At 36.8% G+C, this 27,198-nt stretch overlaps 2 protein-coding genes and 1 pseudogene across 2 annotated transcripts in view; 2 read left to right on the top strand and 1 right to left on the bottom strand.

Annotated features, from left to right (window-relative positions):
* The window catches only part of LOC136031952 (adenosine deaminase-like), a 233,178-nt gene that overhangs the window by 4,777 nt on the left and 201,203 nt on the right, over positions 1 to 27,198 (top strand). The gene's annotated exons all lie outside the window — the stretch shown is intronic.
* Positions 2,090 to 2,208, top strand: LOC136032524 (5S ribosomal RNA; annotated as a pseudogene).
* Positions 6,110 to 27,198, bottom strand: part of LOC136031953 (uncharacterized) — a 55,475-nt gene continuing 34,386 nt past the window's right edge. Inside the window, exon 6 of the mRNA XM_065711963.1 lies at positions 6,110 to 6,623. Coding sequence (XP_065568035.1) covers positions 6,408 to 6,623 — 216 coding nt within the window. The 3' untranslated portion in view covers positions 6,110 to 6,407. The remainder of the gene's footprint in view (positions 6,624 to 27,198) is intronic.

The raw sequence follows: 27,198 nt of genomic DNA, 5'->3' as shown, positions 1-27,198 counted from the left end.
AGTTGGAATTTTAAGGGAAGACTAAAAGAAGTAGATTTATTGACCAAAACGCAATATTTGGACGCTACTACTACTACTACTATTGAAAATACTACTGCTGCTACAACTACTATTACTAACACTGCTACTATTTTCACTACTAAAACTAAAAGTATTGCTTCATGAGCAAGTTCTACGAAGACTGAGGATACTGAAGTGAAAATTTTAGGGGATATTGAGCAGAAAGTTGAACTGAATCAGAGCGTATTATGTGCATACAGATTGTCAAAAATACCTATCAGTTATTTACTTGGAAGGGCTCATCATACCAAGCTGAAGCATTCAGAGCATCGTAAGGGAAATTTTCAACTTACCAATAGGCAATTTGCATAACTACTAATTCTATTAATACTGCTGCTTTTGCGGTTCTACTACTGCTAATACAACTACTATTGCTCCTACTACTATCACTGATACTATGTTACTAGTGGTATTAAGACAAAGGGTATTTGAGGCAAAATTTGAGAAAACTTACTAAAAATTCTGCCACTGTTGTTACTACTACTACAACTGCTTCAATTACTGCGTCTATTGCAACAACTAATAACGCCAAGAGTAGTAAATTTCAGGAAGTGTTCAACTAAATAGAAACACACTATAGATACACAAGTTATCAAAGGATATATCGCCAATAGCAATGACCAATCGTATTAGGTTGAAACTTTAAAGGGCTTGATGATCGGGATGTTCAACCAGTTAGGTTATTGAGGGGGGGGCAGGGGGCATTTGCCCCTAAATCATTTGGAGAAAAATTACTGAGTAACTTTAAAACCGTTGCTCGTTTTAAGTTTCAGCTTCGTTCTTTACTTTGAGCAGATAGTTCTTTTTTTTAATTAATCTATCCTCATTTTTATATAAAAAAATCGAAAAACAGGGGTCCATTACAGTTCCTAATGTGTCCCATAGAAGTATTTATACAAATACACCGTTTTTAAAACCTTATCATCAAGAAATTAGGTAAACTAATTTGACAACAAAATTATGAAAATGTACTATACGTCCTGTTTCACTCCGTCTGCTCAAGTCAAAATGTTTCCCCGAATAAGTAAGGGTCTTTTATTCCCTAAAATATATCAGTTTAATCTAAGATTTCCTTGTTTTAAAACTTTCAAAAATGCATATGAATGTGCCCTCTAAATCTGCAAATAGGACAGAAATGGAATCACTGAAAAACATGAAATCATTGAGAACAAGAATTTTTTTTTATTTAAAAGAGATTAAAAAAAGAATCAAAACAGAAATAATTTAGCATTTTTTATAATAATATTTGTATTGTAGCTAGATAGGAAGAAATCGGTTGTAGTTTAGTCATAAATGCTAGTAGGGGGGATGGATCAGCTCCAGGAAACCCATAATATGTAAATCACAAAGTCCCAGAGTGATCCAGTTGGACCTCAGATAGTTCACAAGAGAGTCAACGGGGGGGGGGGGGGTAAGATGCGGTAACGAAAAAATGGGGTTTACAATTCGTGAGTGGGGTTCCATAAAAATTTATCTGGTTTAGATAATTGTGAAATAAGTTGTAGTAGTAGTAGCAATAGCAGACCAGAATTTGCGCATAGACCCACCCGGCCCCGGATCTAGGATGCACAATACCGAGGGGCTCAAATACAATTTTTTTTTCTTAACAAAAATGGACTGATGTGATTTTATCGTCAAAGTATCATGTGCACTTTGCTGCTGCGCTGCCCATTCAGAGAAAAGTTATTTTAAAACAACACAGGAATTCTGTAGCCACTTATAAACTGTAAGATGTCTCCAAGGAACGGCAGCTGAGAGTTGGGTATCACCTTACTCTTGCATTACTTTTGGATCATCACTCATCATTTGTCATCGTTCAGGGCTTCCACATCCCCGAATTATCGGAGATTTCCCTGTAAATAACTGTGTCTCCCCGAAAAAACATTGCTTGGGTATTGGGGCACCAAAACGCTTCGGCCTAGGGGCGCCAAGAATTTAAATCTGGCCCTGACTAAGAGTAGAATTGGTAGTTGACTAACATTTAGTAGCATTTGTAGCAGTAATAGTAACATTAGTAGTAGCAGATGCATCCAACAGCCATACCACGTTGAAAGTACCCAGTCTCGTGAGATCCTGAAAGTCACACAACGTCGGGCCCGGTCAGTACTTGGATGGGTGACTGCGTGGGAAGACCGGGTGCTGCTGACATTTTCTTGGCGGGGTAAAGCACTCGTTTGGCTCTTGGAATTGGTGACCAGTAAGTAGCCACGTCCTGCTGAATAGGAGGACTCGCCACCTCCGTTAAAACTAATCGTGCCGTATAGGGTGACCTGAACCTCATCGGGCGGGCGGAGCTCACCCCATTGGTTAGTGAATGCCTAGAATCGGTTGGGCTAGTGACCCTCCACCTGAAAACAATTGCTACGCAAAGTGATAAATCAGCCTCGGATACGGACTATATTTTAAGATCACGACCACAGTGCCTCAGCGGACATGCATTGAACAAAGGGAGACTAATAATAGCCACCTGGAATTTTTCAACCCTGAACGCAACTGCAACAAAATACCTTTTATCAAGAGAACCACACAATTATAAGATAGCTATTGCAGGGCTGACCGGGACCCGCCTTTTCCACAGGGGCGAAGAGCTAATAGGCTAATAGGCTATAGCCACTCATTGTTCTGGCCTGGTGGTTGCATAAGAAGAAACGGTGTAGACCTTGTGCTCAACGGCCTATCAAGAAAGTGCCTGTTGTTCTACGAAGGATTTTCGGACAGACATTTGGAAGCATGTTTCCTGCACAAACATGGCAAAATGACGGTTCTAGTTTGTTATGCTCCGACGAACGATTCCGATGATGACGCCCAAACAGAATTTTATATTGAGCTCTCCAGATCACTCGGAAGTGTATCCCCCAATGACATCTGCGTCCTGCTTGGGGATGTCAACTCAACAGTAACAGACGACACAGGCATACAGAAAGGCACCATAGGACGCTCAACACCCGATCCTCTTAATGACAATGGTCTGCACCTGCTTGAGTTTTGCAGACCACACGACCTTGTTGTTGCAAACACATACTTCCATCGCAAAACCATATACTAGTATGCATAGTCCAGCAACGACAGTCGCACGAAAAAAAATGATCGACTTTTTTATCATCTCGAAGCGCTGAAGGTCGACGCTGAGGAACTACAGAACGTACAGATCAGACGAGCTTGGAAATGCTGACCACAGACTTCTCTGTGCTGAAGTTGTGCTTTGCCTGAAAGTCCTACGGTCAGAAACGAGGCCAACAGTTATTGATTTCTTAAAACTGAAGGAGTTGGATGCCAAGCGAAAGTACCCCGTCGCGATATCGAACCGATTCGAACTACTTCATACTCTCACGAACAGCCAAGGCCTGGAAGTACTTCCAAGACTCAAACAAATGAAGCCACACAACTAGTCCTAAGCAAAAGAGGCACTCCAAGAAGGCTTGGAATTCAGAACAAACTTCGTATGTCATAGAACTGAGTCGGAAAGCTAGACTACATGGTGACATGGTGTACTAAAAGAAGCTACATGGCACTCGTAACAAGCTCATACACTTTGACCGAGAGAAGTTCGTCAAAAACAAGTCCGAAGAAATTGAGAAAGAAAGCGGCAAGAAAGAAAGACGTAGACACTCTGTTTAACCATCTTCTATATCTCACGGAAAGCAAGGCTCCTAGAGTTGGCCCCGTCTTTTCAAAAGACCGGACTCTTTTTTCAGATGAACGGTTGTGCCTCGATCATTAGAAGGAATTTTTCTCATCGCACCTAAGTAGAACTACTCCTCCTGTAGTATCCAAGAAAATACTTCGTCAGTCTTTCAGCCCTGCCATCGAAGTTGGCGATCTTCCCACTCTTCAACTTTAAACCTCACAAAAAGAAGTGCAATAAATAGGCTGAAGAACAATAAGGCCTCTGGTGTATGTGGCAGAAGTTCAGAGTTGCTGAAATATTCGGGCTCAGCCATGCTCCTTCTTCTGCAGACTCTCTTTTTTGTTGTGCGGGAAACGGAGGTCATTCCAAAAGACTGGTGAAGAGGAATCATCATTCCCTTATGGGAGAAGAAAGGCAGGCAAAGTGACTGTCCAAATTGCCAGGGAATAACCCTTCTCTCAGTACCTGGAAAACTCTTCTCAATGGTGCTCCAGATCGCTGCTGAAGCATTATCTGCCAAATCCAAAGACTAGAACAAGCCGATTTTATGTCAGAGTAATTGACCATAGAGAAAATATTCACAGTCCATCAAGTAGCCGAGAAAAAAAGATAGTTTTGACAGAAAGACTTCATCTCCTTTGTCAACTTCCGAGTAGCTTTCGACTGAGTCGACCGGGATGCCCTGTGGATCATCTTGAAGTCCATCGGCCTGCCATATAAATACCGCAGACTCCTCGAAGCATTCCATCACGAAACAGTCAGCTGCGTTTAAGTATACAGCCAACGAAGCCTGTTCTTCCACATTTATACAGGGATTCTGCAAGGTTGTGCCGTTGCGCCCAAACTGTTCAGCGTCATCATCGACCATGTCATGGCAAAGACGACCTCAAGGCTTGGATTTGGACTTAATTTGACAATCCCATCCTCTCTGAAGCTTACTTTGCCGATGACCTAGCGCTCATGGCGGAATCAATGGACCAACTTGTGGAAGCACTTCACATCTTACAAGAAGAAGCTGTGAAAGTAGGACTACAGGTCAACTGGGACAAAACCAAGATCATAGTCGCCAATCCATCCTCTAGCAGTGCCAACCCTCCTGTGGCTCTAGACCAAAAAACTGTTGTCGACGCGGTCCAGCAGCTCACGTACTTGGGCTTTGTCATTGCTGCCGACGGCTCTTTTCTCCCTGAACTACAAGCAAGAATAGCCAAGATATCTGTTGCCATTGTCAGGTTAGATCGTCACCTTTGGCGGAAACCAAGTATTAGCCAAAGCACGAAGCTGCGAATCTTCAACGCCCTGGTTGGTTCTGTAATTCTTTATGGAACAGAAACCTGGTTGGCCACAATCACAACTCTCAAGACCGTAGACGTAGTCTAGACGAAAAGCCTTCGTAGGAGTGAAGGCCTGAGATGGTTTGACTTCGCCAGCAACGAGAAGTTACTACAAACAGAGCAGAATACACTCTTTTCCATCCGAATTGCGGAGACCACTCTATGATTAAATGGTCATATCCTTAAAATGCCATCACGCCTAGCTGCAAAAATCGTGCTGGACTTTAAGCCCGCATAAACGGGCTGGAAATGACACCGCGGAAGACCGAAACACCGATGGTTCGATACTCTTTTAAAATACTTTAAGCTGGCAAACTTCGACGTCCACGATGAACCTGTGTTAGCTGCTGATTGCACCAGTTGGTGGAAGCCGACATAACTCTCTACGCTGAGCCACATCCTGTAGGAGACACGAGTCAAGTAAGAAAAAAGTGGTGTTCGAAAAGATTATTTTTGTTAAGACGAAACTTCGTGGAATGTCGAATGGCATGTTTATCTAAAGATACTACGTTTATCCAGTTAAAAAAAAAAGTCTGTGTAATGTTTCGAATACGGTTGGGGCTATGAAATTGAAAATTTCAGGGAATGCTGTGGGGGATGTTTAAAAACAGTGAAAAATGCAGCTGTTGAAAAATCATTTGTCCCTTTTAGCTGCAATAACCCCAAATACATCTGATCCAAATTTTAGAATAGGCATTTTGTTCAAAATACTCGAGAAGTATAAAAAAAACAATCCTGCCAGGGATGAAAAGAACCCCCATAGCCCCTGGGGCAAGTGTTGTGCGTTATACAAGTTGCCCATTGCCTATATATAAGGTTTGCTATAGAAAAAAAGGTGTATTTGCAATCCTGAGTCTCCAAAAAAGCTAAGTGTATCAATGTAAAACATTTAGAAAATGTTGAAGGGGATGTCAAACATAAAGAAAACACACCGTATACATGACAACATTTTCAATCAGCTTCCTTTAAATATAGTCGTGTTCAATAATTTTGATTAAATTTGAATATAGCGAAGAGTCCTTTTGTTGATATTCTTTTGCAGCAAAGAAGTTATTTTACTAACCATTCATTTTTATAGTAAACAAACTAGAGTAAAATTTTTATTTTAACAACAATTAGTTATCAACAGCACTTGATCAATTTTCTAACTTATTTATTTGCCTTTCCCAAGGTTGCAGGTAATTATGTCAGCCCTTCTTGTTTTTAGGGGGATAGTATACAAAGTGTCGATACAGATTTTCCTATTTTCGCTTGCTCAACATTTTTCTTCTGTGATAGTTAGCGATAATGGAGGCATAAAATACTTTCACAGTGCAAACACTCATATGCTGGACATTTTTTTCACAACACTCTTTCCAAAGCTTTACTTTTTCTTTTGTCTTATACTAATTTAACGATTGCGCCACTGGTCTAGATTCTGGCAACGCTTCATATGGTGGAGGTGCTTCAATATCAATGTTATTTTCTGCCTGTCTTGCTTGGGGCTCTGCCAAACCAGCTTCTATTTCTTTTAGAGTTGGAGGGAGCTCCCATGCCCTTATTCCTCTTTGGGGAGCCTCCCCCGTGTCGTTTTCATACAGAAAGGAGACTGAAATCCGTCTCTGTAGAAGAAAAAAAACAGTTATTTTAGATATGCAGACGCCTTGAACGGATTAAGTGAACTCTAATCAATGGTTTGTATTGTAGTCAAATACATGAATCCAAGCTTTAGATTTTGCTAACTGGTACTATAAGCTTTAGAAAACAAGGTTTAATCGCTTTGATGTCTCATTATGTAAGCAGAATTAAACTTGTTTAATTTTCTCTTTTTTGTATGGCACAGGAGAAACCTTTTGCCAAGGAATGAACATTTATCATTTTTGACTTGCTTTGCACTATAAGTTTATTCCTATAAGCGATGTTTGGTGGATTTCAAAATCTAATAATATGCATACTCATTAAACAAATCACATTTATTGTCATTTTTTTTGTTTTATGATTTTGCTTTCATTTTCATTTGATCTTGAATCAACTAATACTAGGCTATCATAGGTAGAGTAAAAAGCGATGCGGGCACAATGTTTTACTTCCTTAGTTCTTTTTTTTAGACCAGGGCACTTTGTATAGAGAGATGTTATAAAAATTTCAAAAAGGGCTCATTCGATTGGAAATTGAAAGGGATAGTGCAGTTTTTATTAGTCGAAAGTGATTGGAAGGCAACCAATCCCCCTCCCACACCCACCATTTCCCAAAACACATGTAATCAAAATTTTGAGATTGCTGTTTTGTTCAACGAAGTTGAAAGGTTCGGAAAATTTGTCTTTTAGGATTACAACCCTCCCCTCCCACATTCCCCAGGGCAAGGGTTGTAAGTTATGCATTTCATAAGTTATGTAAGTTATGTATTTCAGGTTTTGTAGAAAGGTGGTCGTATGAACTTCGGAAGGGAATGATTGGACTGGTAATCAGAAGTTCTAATGCCCTTTTAAAGATTCAAAGTGATCTGAGGGTGGATACCCCTCCCCCACAACCTCGTTGTTTTCCCGAAATGAATCCGATGGACTAGTACCCCTTTTCATAGTCAAAGGTAATTGGAGGACAGCAAGCCCTCCAACATGTCTATTAATTCCCAAAATACATCTACTCAAAATTTTGAGATGACCATTTTGTTCAGGGTAGTAAAAACTTCTGAAAATTATATCTTTGAGGTTGACATGGAAAGACATAAAAAGAGATCAAACAGTTCGTGGTAACGAACTGTAATAAGGAGCGACCCGGCTCAATTGTAACCGAAACTCTAAAAAACGGAAATGTGATACCGATAGTTACACCAAAAGAATTACATTTTAATGCTGATTTTAAATATATAAGTTTCACCAAATTTAGTCTGACCTATCAAAAGTTACGAGCCTGAGAAAATTTCCCTTATTTTAGAAAATAAGTGGAAACACCCCCTAAAAGTCATAGAATCTTAGCGAAAATCACAACATCAGATTCAGCGTATAAGAGACCTCTACTGTAAAAGTTTCAAGCTCCTTTCTCCGTAAATGTGGAATTTTGTATTTTTTGCCAGAAGCCAGATCACCGATGCGTGTTACTTTTTTTTTCCAGGGGTGATCGTATCGACCCTGTGGTCCTAGAATAGCACGAGAGGGCTCATTCTAACGGAGGTTAAATGTTCTAGTGCCCTTTTAAGTGACCTAGCCATTCTTCTTAAGTGAGATAGCCATTCTGTTCAGCCTAGTCGAAAATCTAATACTTATGTTTTTCGGGACAACTTAATCCCCCACAGTCCCCAGGGGAGGGGCTGCAAGTTACAAACTTTGACTATTGTTTACATATAGTAATGGTTATTATGAAGTGTACAGATGTTTTCAGGGGGACTTTTTCACGTTGGGGTGGGAGTGGGTCGACATGGAATTTACCATGAGGAAAGAGAATTTCCATGAAGGGGGTGCAGGATATTCTAGCATTATTTAAAAAAATGAGAAACTAAATAAAAAAAAGATTCACCTGGAAGTAATGAGTAGCATTAAAACTTAAAACGAACATAAAAAATTACGTTTATAAGGGGGATCGTCTCCTCCACAATACCTTGCTCTTTACACTAAAGTATTTTTAAGTAGTTTCAACTATTTATTCTACGGCCTTTGTGATTCAGGGGTCATTCTTAAAGATTCGGGATGAAATTCAAGCTTTAGTGTAAAGAGCGAGGTATTGACGAGGGAGCAAACTCCCTCATATACTTAATAAAAATTAACAAATATAGAAGTTCGTTACGTAAGTTAATTCGTAAGGCACGTATGTTTATTACTAACAAAAACGTTCCCACAAAAAATAAAAGAATCTAGTTGCATTTTTAAGTAACCAGGAGTGGAAGAGTGGAGGGCAACTAGGCCTCCTCCCCCACCCCTTTTTATCAAAATCATCCGATCAAAACTATGAGAAAACCATTTAGCAAAAAAAAATATATGCCAATTTTGTTTTTAATATTCATGGGCGGTGGGCCAAAATCAAAACATCTATTAATCATTTTTGTCATTTAGCAAAACAAAATAATATGTCATTTTCATTTTTAATATTCATGTGCGGTGTGCAAAAATTAAAACATATATTAATTCAAAAACGTTCAAAAATTAAATAAAAAAAAATAAGTGTTTTAACTGCAAGTAAGGAGCGACATTAAAACTTTTTTATGAAACTTTTTTCTAAAGTTTTTTTTATTATTTTGAAAAGTAGAGTTGTGACAGAATCAAACTTAAGCGTAAAGAGCGAGACGTTGCGGAGGGGACAACCCATTTCATGTACGGAGTAGTTTCTGTTCGTTTTAAGTTTTACTGTCGCTCCTTACTTGCAGTTAAAAAACTTGTCTTTTTTATTTAATAATAAAAGAGATTCAAGGGCAAGCAGTCTCTCTAAAGCCCATCCTTTTTCCAAACGCATACAATCAAAAAAATTTGGGACAGTCGTTTTGTTCAGCATAGTAGAACGGTACAGCAACTATGTCCTTAAGGATATTGGACATGTCAACCTCCACAATTATGCAACTGGCCTCTTATGTTTTAAAACTAAATGTTGCTTTAAACTAAATAAAAAGGTATTGTGCTTATGGTTGCCAATAAGATACATCAGCATTATATCGAGAACGACTTTGGGTATTAAGTTGAAACTTTTGAATCTACTACTATTACTTTTTTTGCTCTTACATTTTAAATAAATAAAAAGAGTGTGTGTGTATCCAGGTTGTCAAAGAGCATAGACAGAATATTTTGGGAATAATATTAAGTTTTATTTTCCAGGTCAACATCAGGAGTTATAAAATTAAATTAAAAAATACTGTTTTTGTCAGGATTTAAAATTCTTGAAAAAGTTTCTCCAAAATACAACCAAACTATGGATTGTTAGAAAAAAACTGAAAAGATACAAAACAAAGTTTTTTTCCATGAAAAAGACTGTATCAGTAAAAGACGAACAGAATATGTATATTCTGAATACACAGTATATATTCTGTTTGTGCACAGTATATGTGTACAGAATATATTCTGAATATTCTGTATATACAGAATACAGTATATGTCAATTTAACTGACAATCCACGGTCGTTTTTTTGGTATAGTTGTTGATTAGGGGGCAGCCCCTTTCATATACAGAATAATATATGTTCGTTTTATGTCTTAATGCTGCTCACTACTTCCAGTTGAAAAACCTGTTTTTCTTATTAATTTTCTGATTATTTTTCAAATGATTTTAATGCCGGGAAATCCATGAGACACAAAAGAGGTTTACACGATTTTTGAAGGCCGTATTGCAGAACTAATCCATCAAGAAGCAATAAATAAAATTATCTCTCAATTTGTTGATAATGCAAATTAGCTCTTTTTTTCTTGAATTTCCTAATTTTGTATATGCCTTTGGTTATTTCTTACTTTTTTTTTCTGGTTGTAATATTCTATTATGCGATATATTTTTCATTATATACTGATTGTTTGATTACGTCAATTGTTTTTAAAATATTCAGATATGGCTTGGTTAATTTTTTTTAACATGGCTGAAAATTGGTCAGGCTATGACCAGCTAAACAAATTTTGGGAAAGCAGCTGAAGCCTTTGAACTAACTAAACGGCTTTTAGAGGAAAAGTCTTAACTTCCATTGTTCTTTACCCCAAGCCCCCTAATGTCCCATACATTTTGCCATGTATCACTCTTGCTTTCACTGTGTACTCATAAATTGAATCAATGATGACAAAATCAACAAGCAAAAGGAAACAAAAAAATATATTATTTGGGCAAAATATTTCCACGCAAAAGGAAAGGGCTAAAGTATAGAATAAGTACCAATGCGCTAAAAAAGTATTCAAAATGCGTTAAAAACAATTTTTTTATTTACCAACAAAATTGGACAAGGTTAAACCAACTAAAAAAACTTTGGGGAATCAGGTCCAGCCTTTAGACTAACTAAACGACTTTTGCAGGAAAAGCCTTAATTTCCACTATTCTTTACCCCTAGCCCCCTAATATTCTATGCATTTTAATTGCATATAAATTGAATCTATGACGACAAAATCAAAAAGAAGAAAGACACGAAAAATATCATTTGGGCTTTGTATTTCCAAGCAAAGGAGGGGGGCTTAAAGTATAGAATAAATACCTTTAGAAATGTTTTAAAAGTAGTATCCCATTAGGCACTACGAGCCGACACATATCCAATTGCTCCGAAATGACACATATACCATTATTTCGAGCAGACACATATTGCATTACTCTAAGAAGACACATATTCCAATGTGCTTGTAATGTATAATGGAGTTGCTTGTCCCTCATATCCAGCTAAACTTCTAGAAGTGCAATAACACTTTCTGGAAACATTACATGCCTATTTTCTCGACGAAAACATACGATGAATACTGTCACAGCCCTTTAGCGTTATCTCAATTTCTGGTGATAAGAAAAATCCTGGCCAAGTAATCTCAATGAAACATCACAGTTACTCAAAGCAGACACATATAGCCTTATCTAAATTTCCAGTTGATAAATAAATTCCTGAAACAGATAGACGTGGCCTGCCTTGCCGAAACGTGGCTAGCAAATAGCAATATACTCAGCATCAACGCCTCAGCATTGGGTACAACACTTACAACTTACCTCGAAAGTCGTTAAACCAAAAGAAAGTAAGTCATGGCGGAGTTGTTGAGTTTTTTTCTGTCGAAACAATATGCCTAGCCGAGTACTCGATCCACCAATACCCAAGTCCTTAGAACTGGAAGTGCTATGTGTCTGGGTAAGACCGTGCTTCCTACCAAAGGAGGTGTTTTCCATAATCTTCGGAGTCATATACTACCCATCCAAAGCAACATTCCGGAAGACTCAAAATTACCTAGAGCACACTGTTGACCACTTTCGAACAAACATGGCCTCTGCTGGTAATATGATACGTGGACACTTCAATGATATTAGGCCTTCCTGGTTGGAGTCCCGTCTGTCACTGAAACAAGTCGTAATGTCTCCAACCCGCCGCAGTAACTTACTTCAGATGGTCTTCACAAACCTTGAACAGTACTACAAAGAACCGGAAATAAAAACAAGCATCGGCCTAAGTGACTGCCTAACAGTGATCTGGAGACTGTCACATTTGCCACGTCCAAAGGCAATTAAAAAAACAGCAAACAGATCCCTGGCTTTAAGAAAAAAATAGCACTGCAGAACTGAACCTTGATTTACAGACTACCGCCCGCTGAAGACATGACAGACGCCTTCTGTGACCAACTTCAGAAAATTTTCGAAAAGAATTTTCCTGAAGAAGAAACGGGTAGTAAAAAATAAAACAAAGCTCTGAATCACACCAGATATAAAAGAGCTTATCCTAAAGCGGGATAGCTTATACAGCTCTAACAGAGCAGTGTCCAATAAGTTACGTAATGTCCTGGTGAGAAAGATAAAGTATGCTCGAAAGCAGCATGGCCACTTAACTGTACAGAAGCTTCTATCTTCAACCCCTAAGAAGTACCATAGCATGGTTCAGAACATTTTTGGCCGAAAGCACGAAAACGTTGAAGTAACAAACGAAAAAGGAGAGAAACTTACCGCTAATGAAATTAATGATCACTTTGCTACAATCTGTACAAAATACCCTGGCCTTACATAGCTTCATGACCTCCTAAGAATCATTGAAATCCCAGTCATTGAAGCAGAGACTATGTAGGCCCCTCTCTCAAAACTGGACGCGTCAAAAGCCTCATTTCCAGGAGAGCTACCGATCGAACTGATTAAGGCATGCAGCAATGAGCTCGCGGTACCGGTTACTGCCGTAGTAAACCAATGCTTGAGTCAGGGCACCTTCCCAACAAGATTCAAACAGTTGTTGTCACCCCTATCCCGAAAGAATTAGCCGTAGAATCTACAAATGATTTAAAGCTCATCTCAAAGACATCGATCTTCTCTAAAGTCCTGGAAAGAGTTGTCTTCAAATGACTCTTAGTTGATATTGGCGATCAATCTCGGCAATTGATTCTTTCGTTTAGACCACAATACTGAGCCCTACCTGGTCTGACTCCTTACGGACATCCTGGAGCATCTAGAGAAAGAAGGCGCTTGTATTGACTGCATCATTGTAGACTTCGTGAAAGCGTTTGACTTGCTCGACCACACGGTTGTTATCAGTGAGGCAACATCTCTTAATGCATCGTCTTGCGAATGGTTTGCATTTTTTTTTGACGAACCGAACACAGAATGTCCAACTTCCAACTGGTGAAGTATCTGTTCTCAGGTAGCTGACATGCGGTGTAGAACAAGTGATGTAGCTAGGCCCTTTCGCTTTCCTCATAACAATCAACAAGCTTCTGCGTGAAATCTCTGAATGTTATAAATTCGCAGATGACCTTTCCACTCTCTTCCTCAGACTACTCTCACAGAACATACAGCCAGATTCAGTCCTTACAGTAATGCAAAAGATCGAAGAAGAACCAAACCAAGTAAAGCTCACTTTCAGCCAAGGCAAAACTGCCTTGTTCAGGGTTAACTTCCTTAAGCGTCCAGTTCCAGACCCGCAATGCAATGGATCGAAAGCAGTAAAATTGGTAAATATTCTAGGTGTCCACCTGGACTCCTACCTCAAATGGAATACCCACGCATCGTCAATTGTCTAAACCGCCTACCTCTTAACATCTTTTGCCTACCTTCGCCGTTTCGGCTTGACAACTGTGGTCATGGTTGTATGCTTCAAATCTTATATTAGACCGCTCACAGAATATGCTTGTCCAGTGTAGCACAGCGCACTGACCATCGACCAAAGCGACAAAATAGAAAGATTGCAGAAAAGGGCCTGCAAAATAATATTGGGAAGTGGCTATGTTGACTACTATACGAGCCTCAACGTTCTAAAGTTGGAGTCCCTTAAAGAGAGAAGGCATAAATAGGTTGTGGATTTCTGTCGAAAATTTCTTGACTCGGAAACACACCGTGATCTTCTTCCGGGCTTTGAGACATGCCAAACTCAATATTCCACTAGGCTTAGAGAGAGAAGAAAAAACGATGCAAAGCTGAAGCCGATCCACTCATCCGAGCGGTACCTGAAGTCATTTGGTGCATACTTCGTTAATCATCATAATGGTGACTTGGAAAATAATTGTTAATAAACCATGTGTGCACAATTTAATTTTGTAGGTGTTTTTAAATTGTTTTTGACCTCTGCTGTTATTTTTATAATTGACAAAAATATTAAGGCAAAATAAAGTGAATTTGAATTCGAAAAAAACATAGATTTGCATTTCTCCTTATTTCTAAAAAATAATTTCTTTTCTCTTAGGCAGCGAATGCTCTCCTCGAGTTAACATCTCAGTATCGGAGAGCGCGCATTTTGACTTATTTTATGCCAATTTTGTGAACACCTGTGAATATTTATTATGACCAGGAAAAAGAGACGTAATGATATGGAATCCACACGATTATCTGTGCAAGATTCAACAGCCGAAGGGACAATACGTGATTCGATCGATGCACTGACCAGTTCGGTCCATCAGATTTTAGAAACAGTTAAAGCAACGCGGGAGGAGATACAAGGTTTGAGATCTGAATTATCCGAAATCCGTTCAGACATTAGTGGTCTAACCTCCAAAGTGAATGATATTGAAATTAAAACTGCTACCCACTCGGATACAATTACAAAGATTCAGGCAGAATTAAAAGATATAAGAATGAAAGAAACCCATGGATTAGGCCCTCTCACTGATAAGGTCCTCATATTAGAGAGTTTGGAAAAGAAAGATAACATTATTGCTTGGAATTTAAAGGCTGCTTCAGTGCCGGAGGCCTCGACGAAAATGGAACACTTGCTGGTAAATTTCTTACAACTAAAAATTAATTTTGAAGTTAAAGAAGTACATAACAAATTTGTGAAAATACGACTCATGAACTCGGATGACAAATTCTCGGTACTTCAAGCGAATAAACAATTACGTGACCAGCCCTGGAAAAAAGACCTTGATAAAGCGACAAAATTTAATTACAATGGAGTTTTTCTTCAGTGATGATGTTAGTAAAACTTGCAGGGAGATTCGCGCTACGCTGAATCAAAAAAAGAAAGAAATGAAGGAGAAAGGTTTTATTGCATGGATCCCACCCACGGTACCACCCACATTATGCTACATAGACCAAGACGGAGTGAAACAAAAAAAGAAGTGGTATAACGTCCCACCAGTCGAATAAATTGTGTAATTTTTTTAATTTTTTTCGCATTATTAGTGATTTGTTAGGATTTGTTCATAACAGTCATTATATAAATCCGCAAATATGTGTTGGTGTGCCCACATTGTTGCCAAAATATGCGTGTTCTCTGTTGAATGAAAAAGAATGAACATACCTCCACCGAAACGCAATGGATTTCTCCGACGTATGCGGTTGTTATATGTGATTAGCTTAGTTTTCTTTTTTGAGTGGTCTTTTGTTAAATTATTGATTAACTGGAGTGAGGCTTTTTTGTTGATTTATGATATTGAGTTTACATAATTTACCTGATCTTGCAAGCAGAACTAAACTGTTAGAGGAAAATCCTTTTGATATACTGGAATGCTTGAAAGATGTGAAGGATGATGAAGCAGTAATTTTGGAAGATAGCCCGAAAAACAAACATTCATTTATGGATGATTCTATCCCCACATGCAGTAATGTACGTTTTTCTAGCTTTAACTGCAGAGGTTTACTTAATAGCATTGAGTTCATAAATGACATAATTAATAAAAATTAAATTGAAGCTTTAGCGGTAAACGAAACTTTCTTAAATGATAGAAATATTAATGATGTAAAGTTTTTTGATTATGATTTTGTTCACGAGAGTAGAAAACACCATCAGCATGGTGGATTAGGATTTATCATAAGAAAAGAGTTAAAATCGAAAATAAGACGAGACCTAATGATTTGGAATGTAGAAATGATTTTTGAAACGTGTATTCTGGAATGTGAAGTTAATAAAAAATCAACAATCATGATATCTTCATATCGCCCACCTTCCGGAAGTATAGATCAATTTTTGATGCAACTTGAAATTTTATTAAATAAAATATCACAGATGAATAAGCAAATATTTATTTTTGGTGATTTCAACCTAGACCTAATGAAAATTCAAGCAAAGCAAAATGATTCGAAGATAAGAGAATTTTTAGAACTAATGCTTTGTCAAGGACTGCTCCCATCATGTCTGATTCCAACTCGAATAGATGATATTGGAGCAACATTAATTGATAATATTTTTTCTAATAGTATTTGTTTTTCAACTTTTGTAATATTAAACGATATTTCAGATCACGGTGTGATAATTTCTGAATTTAATTTGGCCAGATCTAAAAAAAATAAACGGATTGAAAAAACAGGTCGTATAATAAATGATGAATCAATTGCGCGTTTAATTATTAAGCTAGGAGATATAGATTGGAAGGAAGTAGTCAGTACTGAGGATGCAAACAAGGCATTGGAAATGTTTTATAAATCATTTAATGATGTTTATAATGATATATGTCCGAAAGTTAAAAGGAAAACACCCAAGTCAATGCCACAAAAACCATGGATATCTCCGAGACTGTTAAAATGTATTAATGAAAAAAATAGACTATACAAAATTAAATGCAACTATCCGTCTGATGAAAACATCCAGAAATTCAAATTGTACAAAAACACTCTGACTAGAACTTTGAGAGAAAGTGAAAGAAATTATTATGAGAAGGAAATATCTTCAGCTGCGTCCCAACAGAAAATGTGGGAAATATTGCGTGATAAATTAAATAAAAATAAACGAAGATCAATACCGACTTTTCTTAATAATGGCAATGACGCTAATGAATCAACTGAAAAAAAGGATATCGCAGAATTATTTGCTAAGCATTTCAGTAAAATTGGTGAAGAATTGGTTAGAGATCTTTTGGATAAGCCATCAGATTATACACGATTTATGCCCCAAAACGAAGATAAATCATTGTATATGCTACCAGTATCATTTGATGAATACCAAAAAGCTATTAGTGATTTAAAGAGAGGAAATTCGGCTTCAGTAGATGATATATCGACAAATCTCTTAAAGAAAATATCAGGAGTAATATATGAACCTCTTGCAGATGTTATAAATAAGAGCATAAAAAATGGTGTTTTCCCTGATCTTCTGAAAAAGGCTAAAATAATCCCTATATTTAAAAAAAGGGGAGGCTCAAGATCCCAATAATTACCGTCCTATTGCACTCCTTTCCCCACTGGCTAAAGTTTTTGAAAAAATAATGAAATATAGACTTACATCATTTCTGGAAAAGATAAATTTTTTTTCGAAGTTCCAGTTTGGTTTTATAAAAGAAAGATCGACAGAAGATGCTGTCGCCGCAACACATATTTTCATTAATGATGCTTTAGATGATGATTGTTTAGCAGCTACATTGTTTTTTGATATTAAGAAAGCTTTCGACACTTTAAATCACGAAATTCTATTTAAAAAACTTGAAAATACGGGAATAAGAGGAGTACCTTTAAAATTAATCAAATCATATTTGCACAATCGAAGGTTTGTGGTAGATATTGATGGTGAATATTCGTCTGAGACATCGAATAATAATATCGGTGTACCGCAAGGTTCAATTTTAGGACCTCTATTATTTTTAATATATATAAATGATCTCCCAAATTCTACTACTGAAAATGCATTAACAATTATGTTTGCGGATGATACTGCAGCAAGTTTAAAAGCACCAACATTAGATGCACTGAAAGAAAAACTGATTGAAGTTACAAAATCCGTCACAAATTGGTTCCAAATTAACAAACTTGTCCCTAATTTTGTTAAAACAGAATTTATTATTTATGGAAGATCAAATCAAAAGTTGAAAAATATTTCTCTGAATGAAATTACCATTGATACTATTCATGAAATCAAAAGAGTATACACAGCAAAATATTTAGGTATCGTTTTTGACCCTACCATGAATTTTAAAACACATATTTCGTTGTTGAGATTAAAATTATCAAGATATATAGGTTTGCTCCACCGACTAAAATTTTTATTCTCATATAAGGTTCTAAGAATCCTATATTTTTGCCTAATTGATGCACAAATCCAATATTGCTCAGCTATATTTTTGCTGACTTTTAAATCACATATTAAACCACTACAAACCCTGCAAAACAAAGCTATTCGAATTCTAGATAAGTTTTTACAACACCCGAGGAGTACAGATATCCACTCTGAAACACGTACCTCTTACCTGTTTCTAGACATAATGACTCTCACACAGAAATCTCATCTCCTATTATCTAGTTGGTTTTTTAAGATTCAACATGTACATAATTTCTTTTTTGACCAGAATTTACTGTCCAAACATCAAAATTCACTGACAACTAGATGTGTTCACCCATACAAACTTCCTCTGGTGAAAAATGAAAGATCCCGTTTCAACCTCCGGTATATGATCCCATCAATAGCCAACAAATATTCATTAAATAAATTTGTTGAGTTACCAAAAGGATCTTTCAAGAGACGATTAAAAAGTCATATAATGGAATCTGCTTGCAAGAACGGTTGGTAAAAATTTTTAATTCTTAATTTTATTTTGGCCTCACTCCACTTATTCCACCTTAAATACTCTCATTAAGATACTCTTTTTTTTATTTATTGATGAATTAGTGGTTCATTTTTTGTTTGTTCTGTATCAATGAGGATTGTTAAATTTTGTTTATATGTCTTGCCCAGTAGTCGAGCTTGTCTCTCCATTTGGGCAAGTTGAAGATTTTGATGAATATGAATTTTTGAATAAATGAATCTGAATCTGAATCTAAGCAGAGTGATGTGTGCACAATGCGTTATTTTTTCACCAAGGCACTTCTAATAGAAAGAGTTGTCTTAGGAATTTCGAAAAGGGCAAAATCGATTGGAAATAGAAATTTCTAGTTCTCTTTTCGAGTCAAAATATTTTGAGGGTACCCCCCCCCCCCACTCCCAAGCCCATCATTTCTCTAAAAGCGTCTAATCAAAACTTTAATTTTAGTTCTCATTTTGGCCTGGTAGAACTATTTTGGTCAGCTTATTCAAAATGTCCAGTAAATATGTCTTTAGGGATGTCCCCCCCAAAGCCCTCAGGGTAAGGGTTATAAATTGTGCTAGTTGTCCATTGATAGCATATAAGGTCTTTATGGAAGAGTTGGTCGTATAAACTTCAGAGGGGACTCATTCGATTGGAAATTGGAAGTTCTGATGCCCCTTTTAAGAGTCAGAAATGACCGTAGGGATCGTAACTGATCGTAACTAGTCCCCTCATGCCCCTTTTTTCTCAAATATATCCGATTGAAATTTTGAGCCATTTTGTTTAAAATAATCCAAAGATCATATAAAAATGCCTCCAGGGTTGACACTAATCCCAAGTTCCTAGGGGCAAGGGTTTTAAGTTATACCCTGGGGGCATATCAGATTTTATGGAAGAGATGGTCGCTTGAGCTTTGAAAAAGGCTAATTTGACTGGAAATTGAAATTTTTAGTTCGTCTAGCTTCCTTTTTAAGCTCCCACCCATGCGCGTTTTTCTAACTATATCTGACCATAGTTTTCAGACAGCCATTTTATTCAAAATAGTCTGAAGATCAAACATTAATGCCTCCGGGGCTAAAACAAACTTCAAAAGCCTGCGGTAAAGGGTTATGAGTTATTCCTGGGGTATATAAGGTTCTTATGGGAGTTATGGTCGTAAAAACTTTGAAGGAGGCTCGTTTGATTGAAAGTTGTAGTTCCTTTTTAAGAGTCAAAAGTAATCGGATAGTAAATAGATCCCCCCCACACACCCTCTTTTGCGCAAATACGTACGATCAAAATCATAAGATAGCCAGGGCGAGGATTGTAAGTTAGGAAAATTGTCCATTGTTTACATATAGTACATTTTATTGAGAAAGGTGGACATGTTTGACCTTTACTCTCCAAAATGACGAAGGATCTTCTGGTAAACCTTTCTGAGAATGTTGAGGGGGTGTTGAATCAAATAAAAACCCATTAAGTGCATAAGGTTTGTTAAAAGGGCATAACTAAGGAGTGACTTAATACATACACTTGGCACTTTCAGGAAATCATAAGGAAGATAATCAATTGACCAAAAGGGCAATATTTGCACCCTATTACTACTACTCCAATTACCACTGCTGTTACTGTTACCAATACTACTACTACAGCTGCTACTACTACCACTACTACTTCCACTACTACTGCTAATTCTACTATTACCACCACTACTACTACTACTACTACTACGTCTTTGGTGATGTCATAGTATGTAGTCTCTAGCCTCCATATCGTCTCTCTTATTTTAAAATCAAATCCACTCCATAAGTTGTATATAGCAGAAGTAACTCGGAAAAAATTCCAGTCAAATTTAGCTTGAAATGTTTATCTCATTCTACGGTTACATTTTGGCAGATGGTGACTTCCATTTTACACAGCACCTTAATTTTGCATATATTTATAAGGAGCCGAAAATATATTGCAAATTAGAATAATTAATCTATAAATGGTGATTGATGCGTCTATGGTGGGTAACGAAGTCAATAACATTTTTCTGGAGTCTGACGTGGCTCATGATGAAGGAATTGTTCAAATTACTATTCCTCAAGCGTCCCAAGATGAGCCGGAATTTCTCCCAGAGATGAATAAAACTATAATATCGTTCGTGTTTTGTTTCTTCAGTTGGGTTCTCACCACTGTAATATTAGCTCTTGTCCATGAACGTGTTCCAGATCGCTTAAACGCAACTCGACTGCCAGATACATTTTTAGATAATGTTCCTGAATATCCTTGGGCCTTAATTGTCTCTGAGGCCATCTTAGTCTTTTCTGGACTGTCATGCGCAGTGCTTGTGTGCTTCCATAAATACAAACTTATTCTGATTCGACGGATTTTTTTTCTGCTGGGTGTGCTTTATCTTTTCCGATGCCTAACAATTTATGTCACTGTACTGCCAGTTGCCTCAAAAACATATTATTGTTCTCCAAAGGCGAATGATGCCACGGTATGGAATGTGATAATAAGAGCACTTAAAAGCTTTATTGGAATGGGTCTTAGTATCACCGGCATGTCAACATTCTGTGGAGACTATATATACAGTGGTCATACTGTCATTCTAACATTGACTTGCCTTATATTCCAGGAATATACTCCCAAGCGTTACTGGCCACTACATTGGATAGCTATTATGGTGTCAGTATCTGGTGTTGTCTTTTTGATGATTGCTCATGGCCATTACTCCGTAGATGTTATTCTGGCATATTACATTACAACGAGACTCTTTTGGATATATCATACCTTAGCTAATAATCCTGTATTAAAGGAAAAAGGACCAAACAATTACTTTTCCCATATTTGGTGGTGGCATGTTTTCTACTATTTCGAAAAGAATATCAATTGCCCACTTCCTCGTCGGTACGAGTGGCCAATATCATGGGCGAAAAAACAGACGGACGGGACGGATGAAACCTAGTATATGAATAAACCATGGCACATTGGATTTTGTGACTTCCTGACTCTCTGAAGTTTGTCTATTATTTTTACAAATATTATATAAAAGGATCCATAATGTAAATGAGCATTATGTAAATGTCACCGGTATCGTGGGTAGCTTACTTTTCTGCCTGATCATCTGAGGCTCGATTCTTACTATTTCAACGAACGAAAAGCCGTAGGCTTTTCTTGTTTGTAATCTGGGTTGCAGCGGTAACTAGCAAGCTAGTAAGACACGATCGCGTCCCAAAGTAAAAAAAAAAACAACAAAATAGCCCATTCCGCCTAAAGCTAGAGTCAGATAAAAAGTACACTATTAGAACCGCCTTGTCCAGCACCCTTTATAACAAACTAACTATCCCTTGGATTGAATAGCGAAGAAAATTCACTGCCTTGAAAAACAAGAAAGCTGGCTGAAAACCCGATATTCTGCATCGACGGCATCTTTTTTCTTTTATACAGTAAATAACTGTAGTAAGAAGCGACCCGGCTCAATAGTAACCAAAACTCTAAAAAATGGAAATTTGATACCAATAGCTACATCAAAAGAATCGCATTTTAATATTGGTTTTAAATATATAAGTTTCGTCAAGTTTAGTCTTAACCATCAAAAGCTACAAGCCTGAGAAAATTTGCCTTATTTTAGGAAACAGGGGAACAACCCCTAAAAGTCATAGTAGCTTAACAAAAATCACACCATCGGATTCAGCGTACCAGAGAACCCTATTGTAGAAGTTTCAAGCTCCTATCAAACAGTTCGTGGTAACGAACTGTAGTAAGAAGCGACCCGGCTCAATAGAAACCAAAACTCTAAAAAATGGAATTTTGATACCAATAGCTACATCTAAAGAATCGCATTTTAATGCTGATTTTAAATATATAAGTTTCATCAAGTTGAGTCTTACGCACCAAAAGTTACGAGCCTCAGAAAATTTGTGTTATTTTAGAAAATAGGAGAAAACACCCCCTAAAAGTCATAGAATCTTAATGAAAATTACACCATCAGATTCAGCGTATCAGAGAACACTACTGTCGAAGTTTCAAGCTCCTATCTACAAAAATGTGGAATTTTGTATTTTTTGCCAGAAGGCAGATCACGGATGCGTGTTTATTTGTTTTTTTTTTTTTTTTTTTTTTTTCTTTTTTCTTTTTCCCAGGGGTGATCGTATCGACCCAGTTGTCCTAGAATGTTGCGAGAGGGCTCATTCTAACGGAAATGAAAAGTTCTAGTGCCCTTTTTAAGTGGCCAAAAAATTGGAGGGCACCTAGGCCCCCTCCCACGCTAATTATTTTCCCAAAGTCAACGGATCAAAATTCTGAGATAGCCATTTTATTCAGCGTAGTCGAAAAACCTTATAACTATGTCTTTGGGGACAACTCACTCCTCCACAGTCCCAGTGGGAGGGGCTACAAGTTACAAACTTTGACCAGTGCTTACATATAGTAATGGTTATTGGGAAGTGTACAGATGTTTTCAGGAGGATTTTTTGGTTGGGGAGAGGGGCTGAAAAGAGGGGGATATACTGGGGGAACTTTCCATCGAGGAATTTGTCATGGGGGAAAAAAATTTCCATGAAGGGAGCGCAGGATTTACTAGCATTATTAAAAAAAAAACAATGAAAAAATAAATATGAAAGTTTTTTTTCAGCTGGAAATAAGGAGCAGCATTAAAACTTAAAACGATCAGAAATTATTATCCATATGTGGGGCTCACCTCCTCCTAATACCTCGCTCTTTACGCTAAAGTATTTTTAGTAATGTCAACTATTTATTCTACGGCTTTTGTGATTCAGGGGTCATTCTTAATGAATTGGGCCAAAATTTGAGATTTAGTGTAAAGAGAGAGGTACTGACGAGGGGGCAAACCCTCTCATATGTGTAATAAAAACATGAGAATAAAAAATTCTTTACGTAAGCTAGTTTATAAGTTACGTATATCTTTTACTAATAAAAAGATTCGTAAAAAATTAAAAGTTATAGTTGCCTTTTTTATTAACCAAAAAATTGGAGGGCAACTAGGCTTCCTCCCCCGCTCTTTTTTCTCAAAATCATTCGATCAAAATTATGAGAAAGTCATTTAGCCAAAAAAAAAAAATATCCAAATTTCGTTTTAATTATTTTTCTGCGGAGAGCCAAAATCAAAACATGCATTGATTCAAAAACGTTCAGAAATTAAATAAAAAAACAAGTTTTTTCAACTGAAAGTAAGGAGCAACGTTAAAACTGAAAACGAACAGAAATTACTTCGTATATAAAAGGGGCTGCTTCCTCATCAACGCCCCGCTCTTTACGCTAAAGTTTTTTACTGTTTTAAAAAGAAGAGTTGAGAGAAAGAAAGCGTAAAGAGCGGGTCGTTGATGAGGAAGCAGCCCCTTTCATATACGAAATAATTTCTGTTCGTTTTAAGTTTTAATGTCGCTCCTAACTTTCAGTTGAAAAAACTTGTTTTTTTTTATTTAATCTACAAAAATGTGGAATTTTGTATTTTTTGCCAGAAGGCAGATCACGGATGCGTGTTTTTTTCCCAGGGGTGATCATATCGACCCAGTAGTCCTAGAATGTTGTGATAGGGCTTCTTCTAACGGAAATGAAAAGTTCTAGTGCCCTTTTTAAGTGACAAAAAATTGGTGGGCGCCTAGGCCCCCTTCCACGCTAATTATTTTCCTAAAGTCACGGATCAAAATTCTGAGATAGCCATTTTATTAAGCGTAGTTAAGAAACCTTATAACTATTTTTTTCCCCCACAGTCCCTGTTGGAGGGGCTACAAGTTACAAACTTTGACCAGTGCTTACTTATAGTAATGGTTATTGGGAAGTTTACAGACTTTTTCAGGGGGATTTTTTTGTTGGGGGAGGGGTTGAGAAAAAGGGATATGTTGGGGGAACTTTCCATCGAGGAATTTGTCATGGGGGAAGAAAATTTCCAAGAAGGGAGCTTAGGATTTTCTAGCATTTTTAAAAAAAAACAATGAAAAAATAAATATGAAAAAGTTTTTTTCAACTGGAAGTAAGGAGCAGCATTAAAACTTAAAACGAACCGAAATTATTACGCATATGAGGTGCTCACCTCCTCCTATACTTCTCTTTATGCTAAAGTATTTTTAGTAATTTTAACCATTTATTCTACGGCTTTTGTGATTCAGGGGTCATTCTTAATGAATTGGGACAAAATTTAAGCTTTAGTGTAAAGAGCGAGGTACTGACGAGGGGTTGAGCCCCCTCATATATGTAATAAAAACATTAAAATACAAGAGTTCGTTACGTAAGCTAATTTGTAAGTTACGTATATCAAATGTTCAGAAATCAAATTAAAAAAAAACAAGTTTTTTTAACTGAAAGTAAGGAGCGACATTAAAACTTAAAACGAACAGAAATTACTTCGTATATGAAAGGGCCTGCTTCCTTATCAACGCCCCGCTCTTTACGCTAAAGTTTTTTTTACTGTTTTAAAAAAAAAGAGTTGAGAGATAGAGTCAAACTTTAGCGTAAAGAGCGGGGTGTTGATGAGGAAGCAGCCTCTTTCATATACGAAGCAATTTCTGTCCGTTTTAAGTTTCAATGTCGCTCCTTACTTTCGGTTAAAAAAAACTTTTTTTTTATTTAATATAATAAAAAATGAACTCCAGCCTATACTAACTGATTTGAAGCCTGTATTAACTATATTAAAAGAAAATGCAGTTTAGCACAAATAGTTATACAAAATCCACTAGTTTTTAACAAAAAATCTGATTTGTCAACTGAAACTAGATTTATTGCTGAAAATTCTAAATAGTATAACCTTTTTTTAACCGCAAACTGCAAACATATATATGGTGTCTGAGCAATAATTTTGATTGTTTAATTCGGAAGTCTCTTGGTTTGACCAACAAGGAAAATATAATGATTTGAAAACGAAAGAAAAAGACAATCACGTCCATAGTAAAAAAACAAAACAGACCTCAAATCCTGGAATAGAGTTAGATCAAAGAAAGAAGTACACTATTAGAACCACCTTATCTAATACCCCTATATAGGAAACTAACTATCCCTTGGCTTGAACAACAAGGAAAATATATTGGTTTGAAAAGCAAGAAAAGGGTCTGCAACAATGATATTCTCCATCGAAAACATCCCTTATCCCGTTTTTTTTTCAACTCAGATTGATGGGCACTGGAAAATTACAGAGAGCTGTTTACTGGCTCATCTGACAGGAAATTGCTACATCTTGTTTTTTTTGTAATTAAGAAACCAAAAGTTTTTAAACTGGAATCACTATTTACGAAAATACTGCATTTTCATTTACAGGCTTGATGAATGATGATCATAATCATAGGTTTTAACCATAAATGACGTAATAAGTGAATGCAATATTTATATACGTTCATCTTTCGACAAGATAATTTTATTTTAGTTTTATATTAAAAAATAAACTAAAACCCTTAGTAACTGACATTTTCAATTAAATGATTTTTAAGTAAAACTATATTAAAGGACGAATTCTGGCACATAGTAACTGAAATATTAAAATTGTTCATCATATCTGGGTTGCAGCGGTAGCTAGCAACCTAGTAAAAGACGATCAAGCCCCATGGTAATGCTTAGTAAAGAACTAACTTCAACCAGTAATAATTGTAGTATTAATATAAGCCATCAAACACAGGATGACACAACACAATTATCTTTAGACTAGATAATCATGGTTGAAGTGGTAGATGTAATGAGGGTTGCAGCAGTAGCTGTAACCAAGCAAAGGCAAACTAATCCCGAAGTAGCGATGAACTCGTCCCCTATAGTGGGAGGATTATCATTGGTAAACTTTTCTTGGTACGGTATAAAATTTACCTACATACCTCCTTAATTTTCTAAAAGTCATTTCTTACTATTCAAACTAAGAAAAATCCGTAGGGTTTATCCTGTTTGCAATATCACCGTAAGAAGAGATAAAGATTGCTATAATTTTGTAATAAAAAACGAACTCTAGCCTATACTATCGGAAATTTTTAATATACCTAGCAACCTCAGAGATTGATGAATAAAAACCTCACCTCGGTGCGCTGGGCTATTGACCCATCTTCATTTGGTAAGGACTCTTATATAAGGATTCGGTCTAGTTAATTCTATATTTCATATGTGAAACCTAGTAAAGAACAAACCAAGGCTTATAGTAACTAAAAGTTAATATAATTCTGGTTGCTGCGGTTTCGAGTTTAATTTTCTTTTTTTCCTCTTTGGGACAAACAAGGTTGATGACAAATCCTTGTTTTCCCAGCCTCCCCAAACCGTCTATGATTTGGAAGAAAACTTCATTACATGGCAGACGGTAGTGTATTATAGATTGAACTTTGCGGATGTCAATACCATAATATATGTTGTAATAAAAATTTTGGTTTTTCTTGAAGCGAAATCTTCCTTTTTTCGTTCACCGTGTTTTTGCCGCTGTGTAGTTCAGAGAAGTTTCCAAAATCCTTTTTTCCGAAGCTGCTTACCTAATTTAGAACTCCCGTTCTTTTGTTAAAAGAATGATGGTAATCAAGCTTCATATCGTCCGATTAGCCTACTCTCGAATCTTGGTAAAAATATACGAGCTTGCCATTGCGAATAAAATGATTGTGATTATCACTGGAAATAGTTGGCTTTCACCCCTGCAGTTCGGCTTAATGCTACGGTCGGCGCAAAGATCTTCTATAATTATAATTTCTAAATCTTTTAACACAGCTTAGAC

The sequence above is a fragment of the Artemia franciscana genome, chromosome 10 (genome assembly GCF_032884065.1).
Source record: "Artemia franciscana chromosome 10, ASM3288406v1, whole genome shotgun sequence".
Classification (NCBI taxonomy): Eukaryota; Metazoa; Arthropoda; class Branchiopoda; order Anostraca; family Artemiidae; genus Artemia; species Artemia franciscana.
This window is presented reverse-complemented; position numbering and strand designations above follow the sequence as displayed.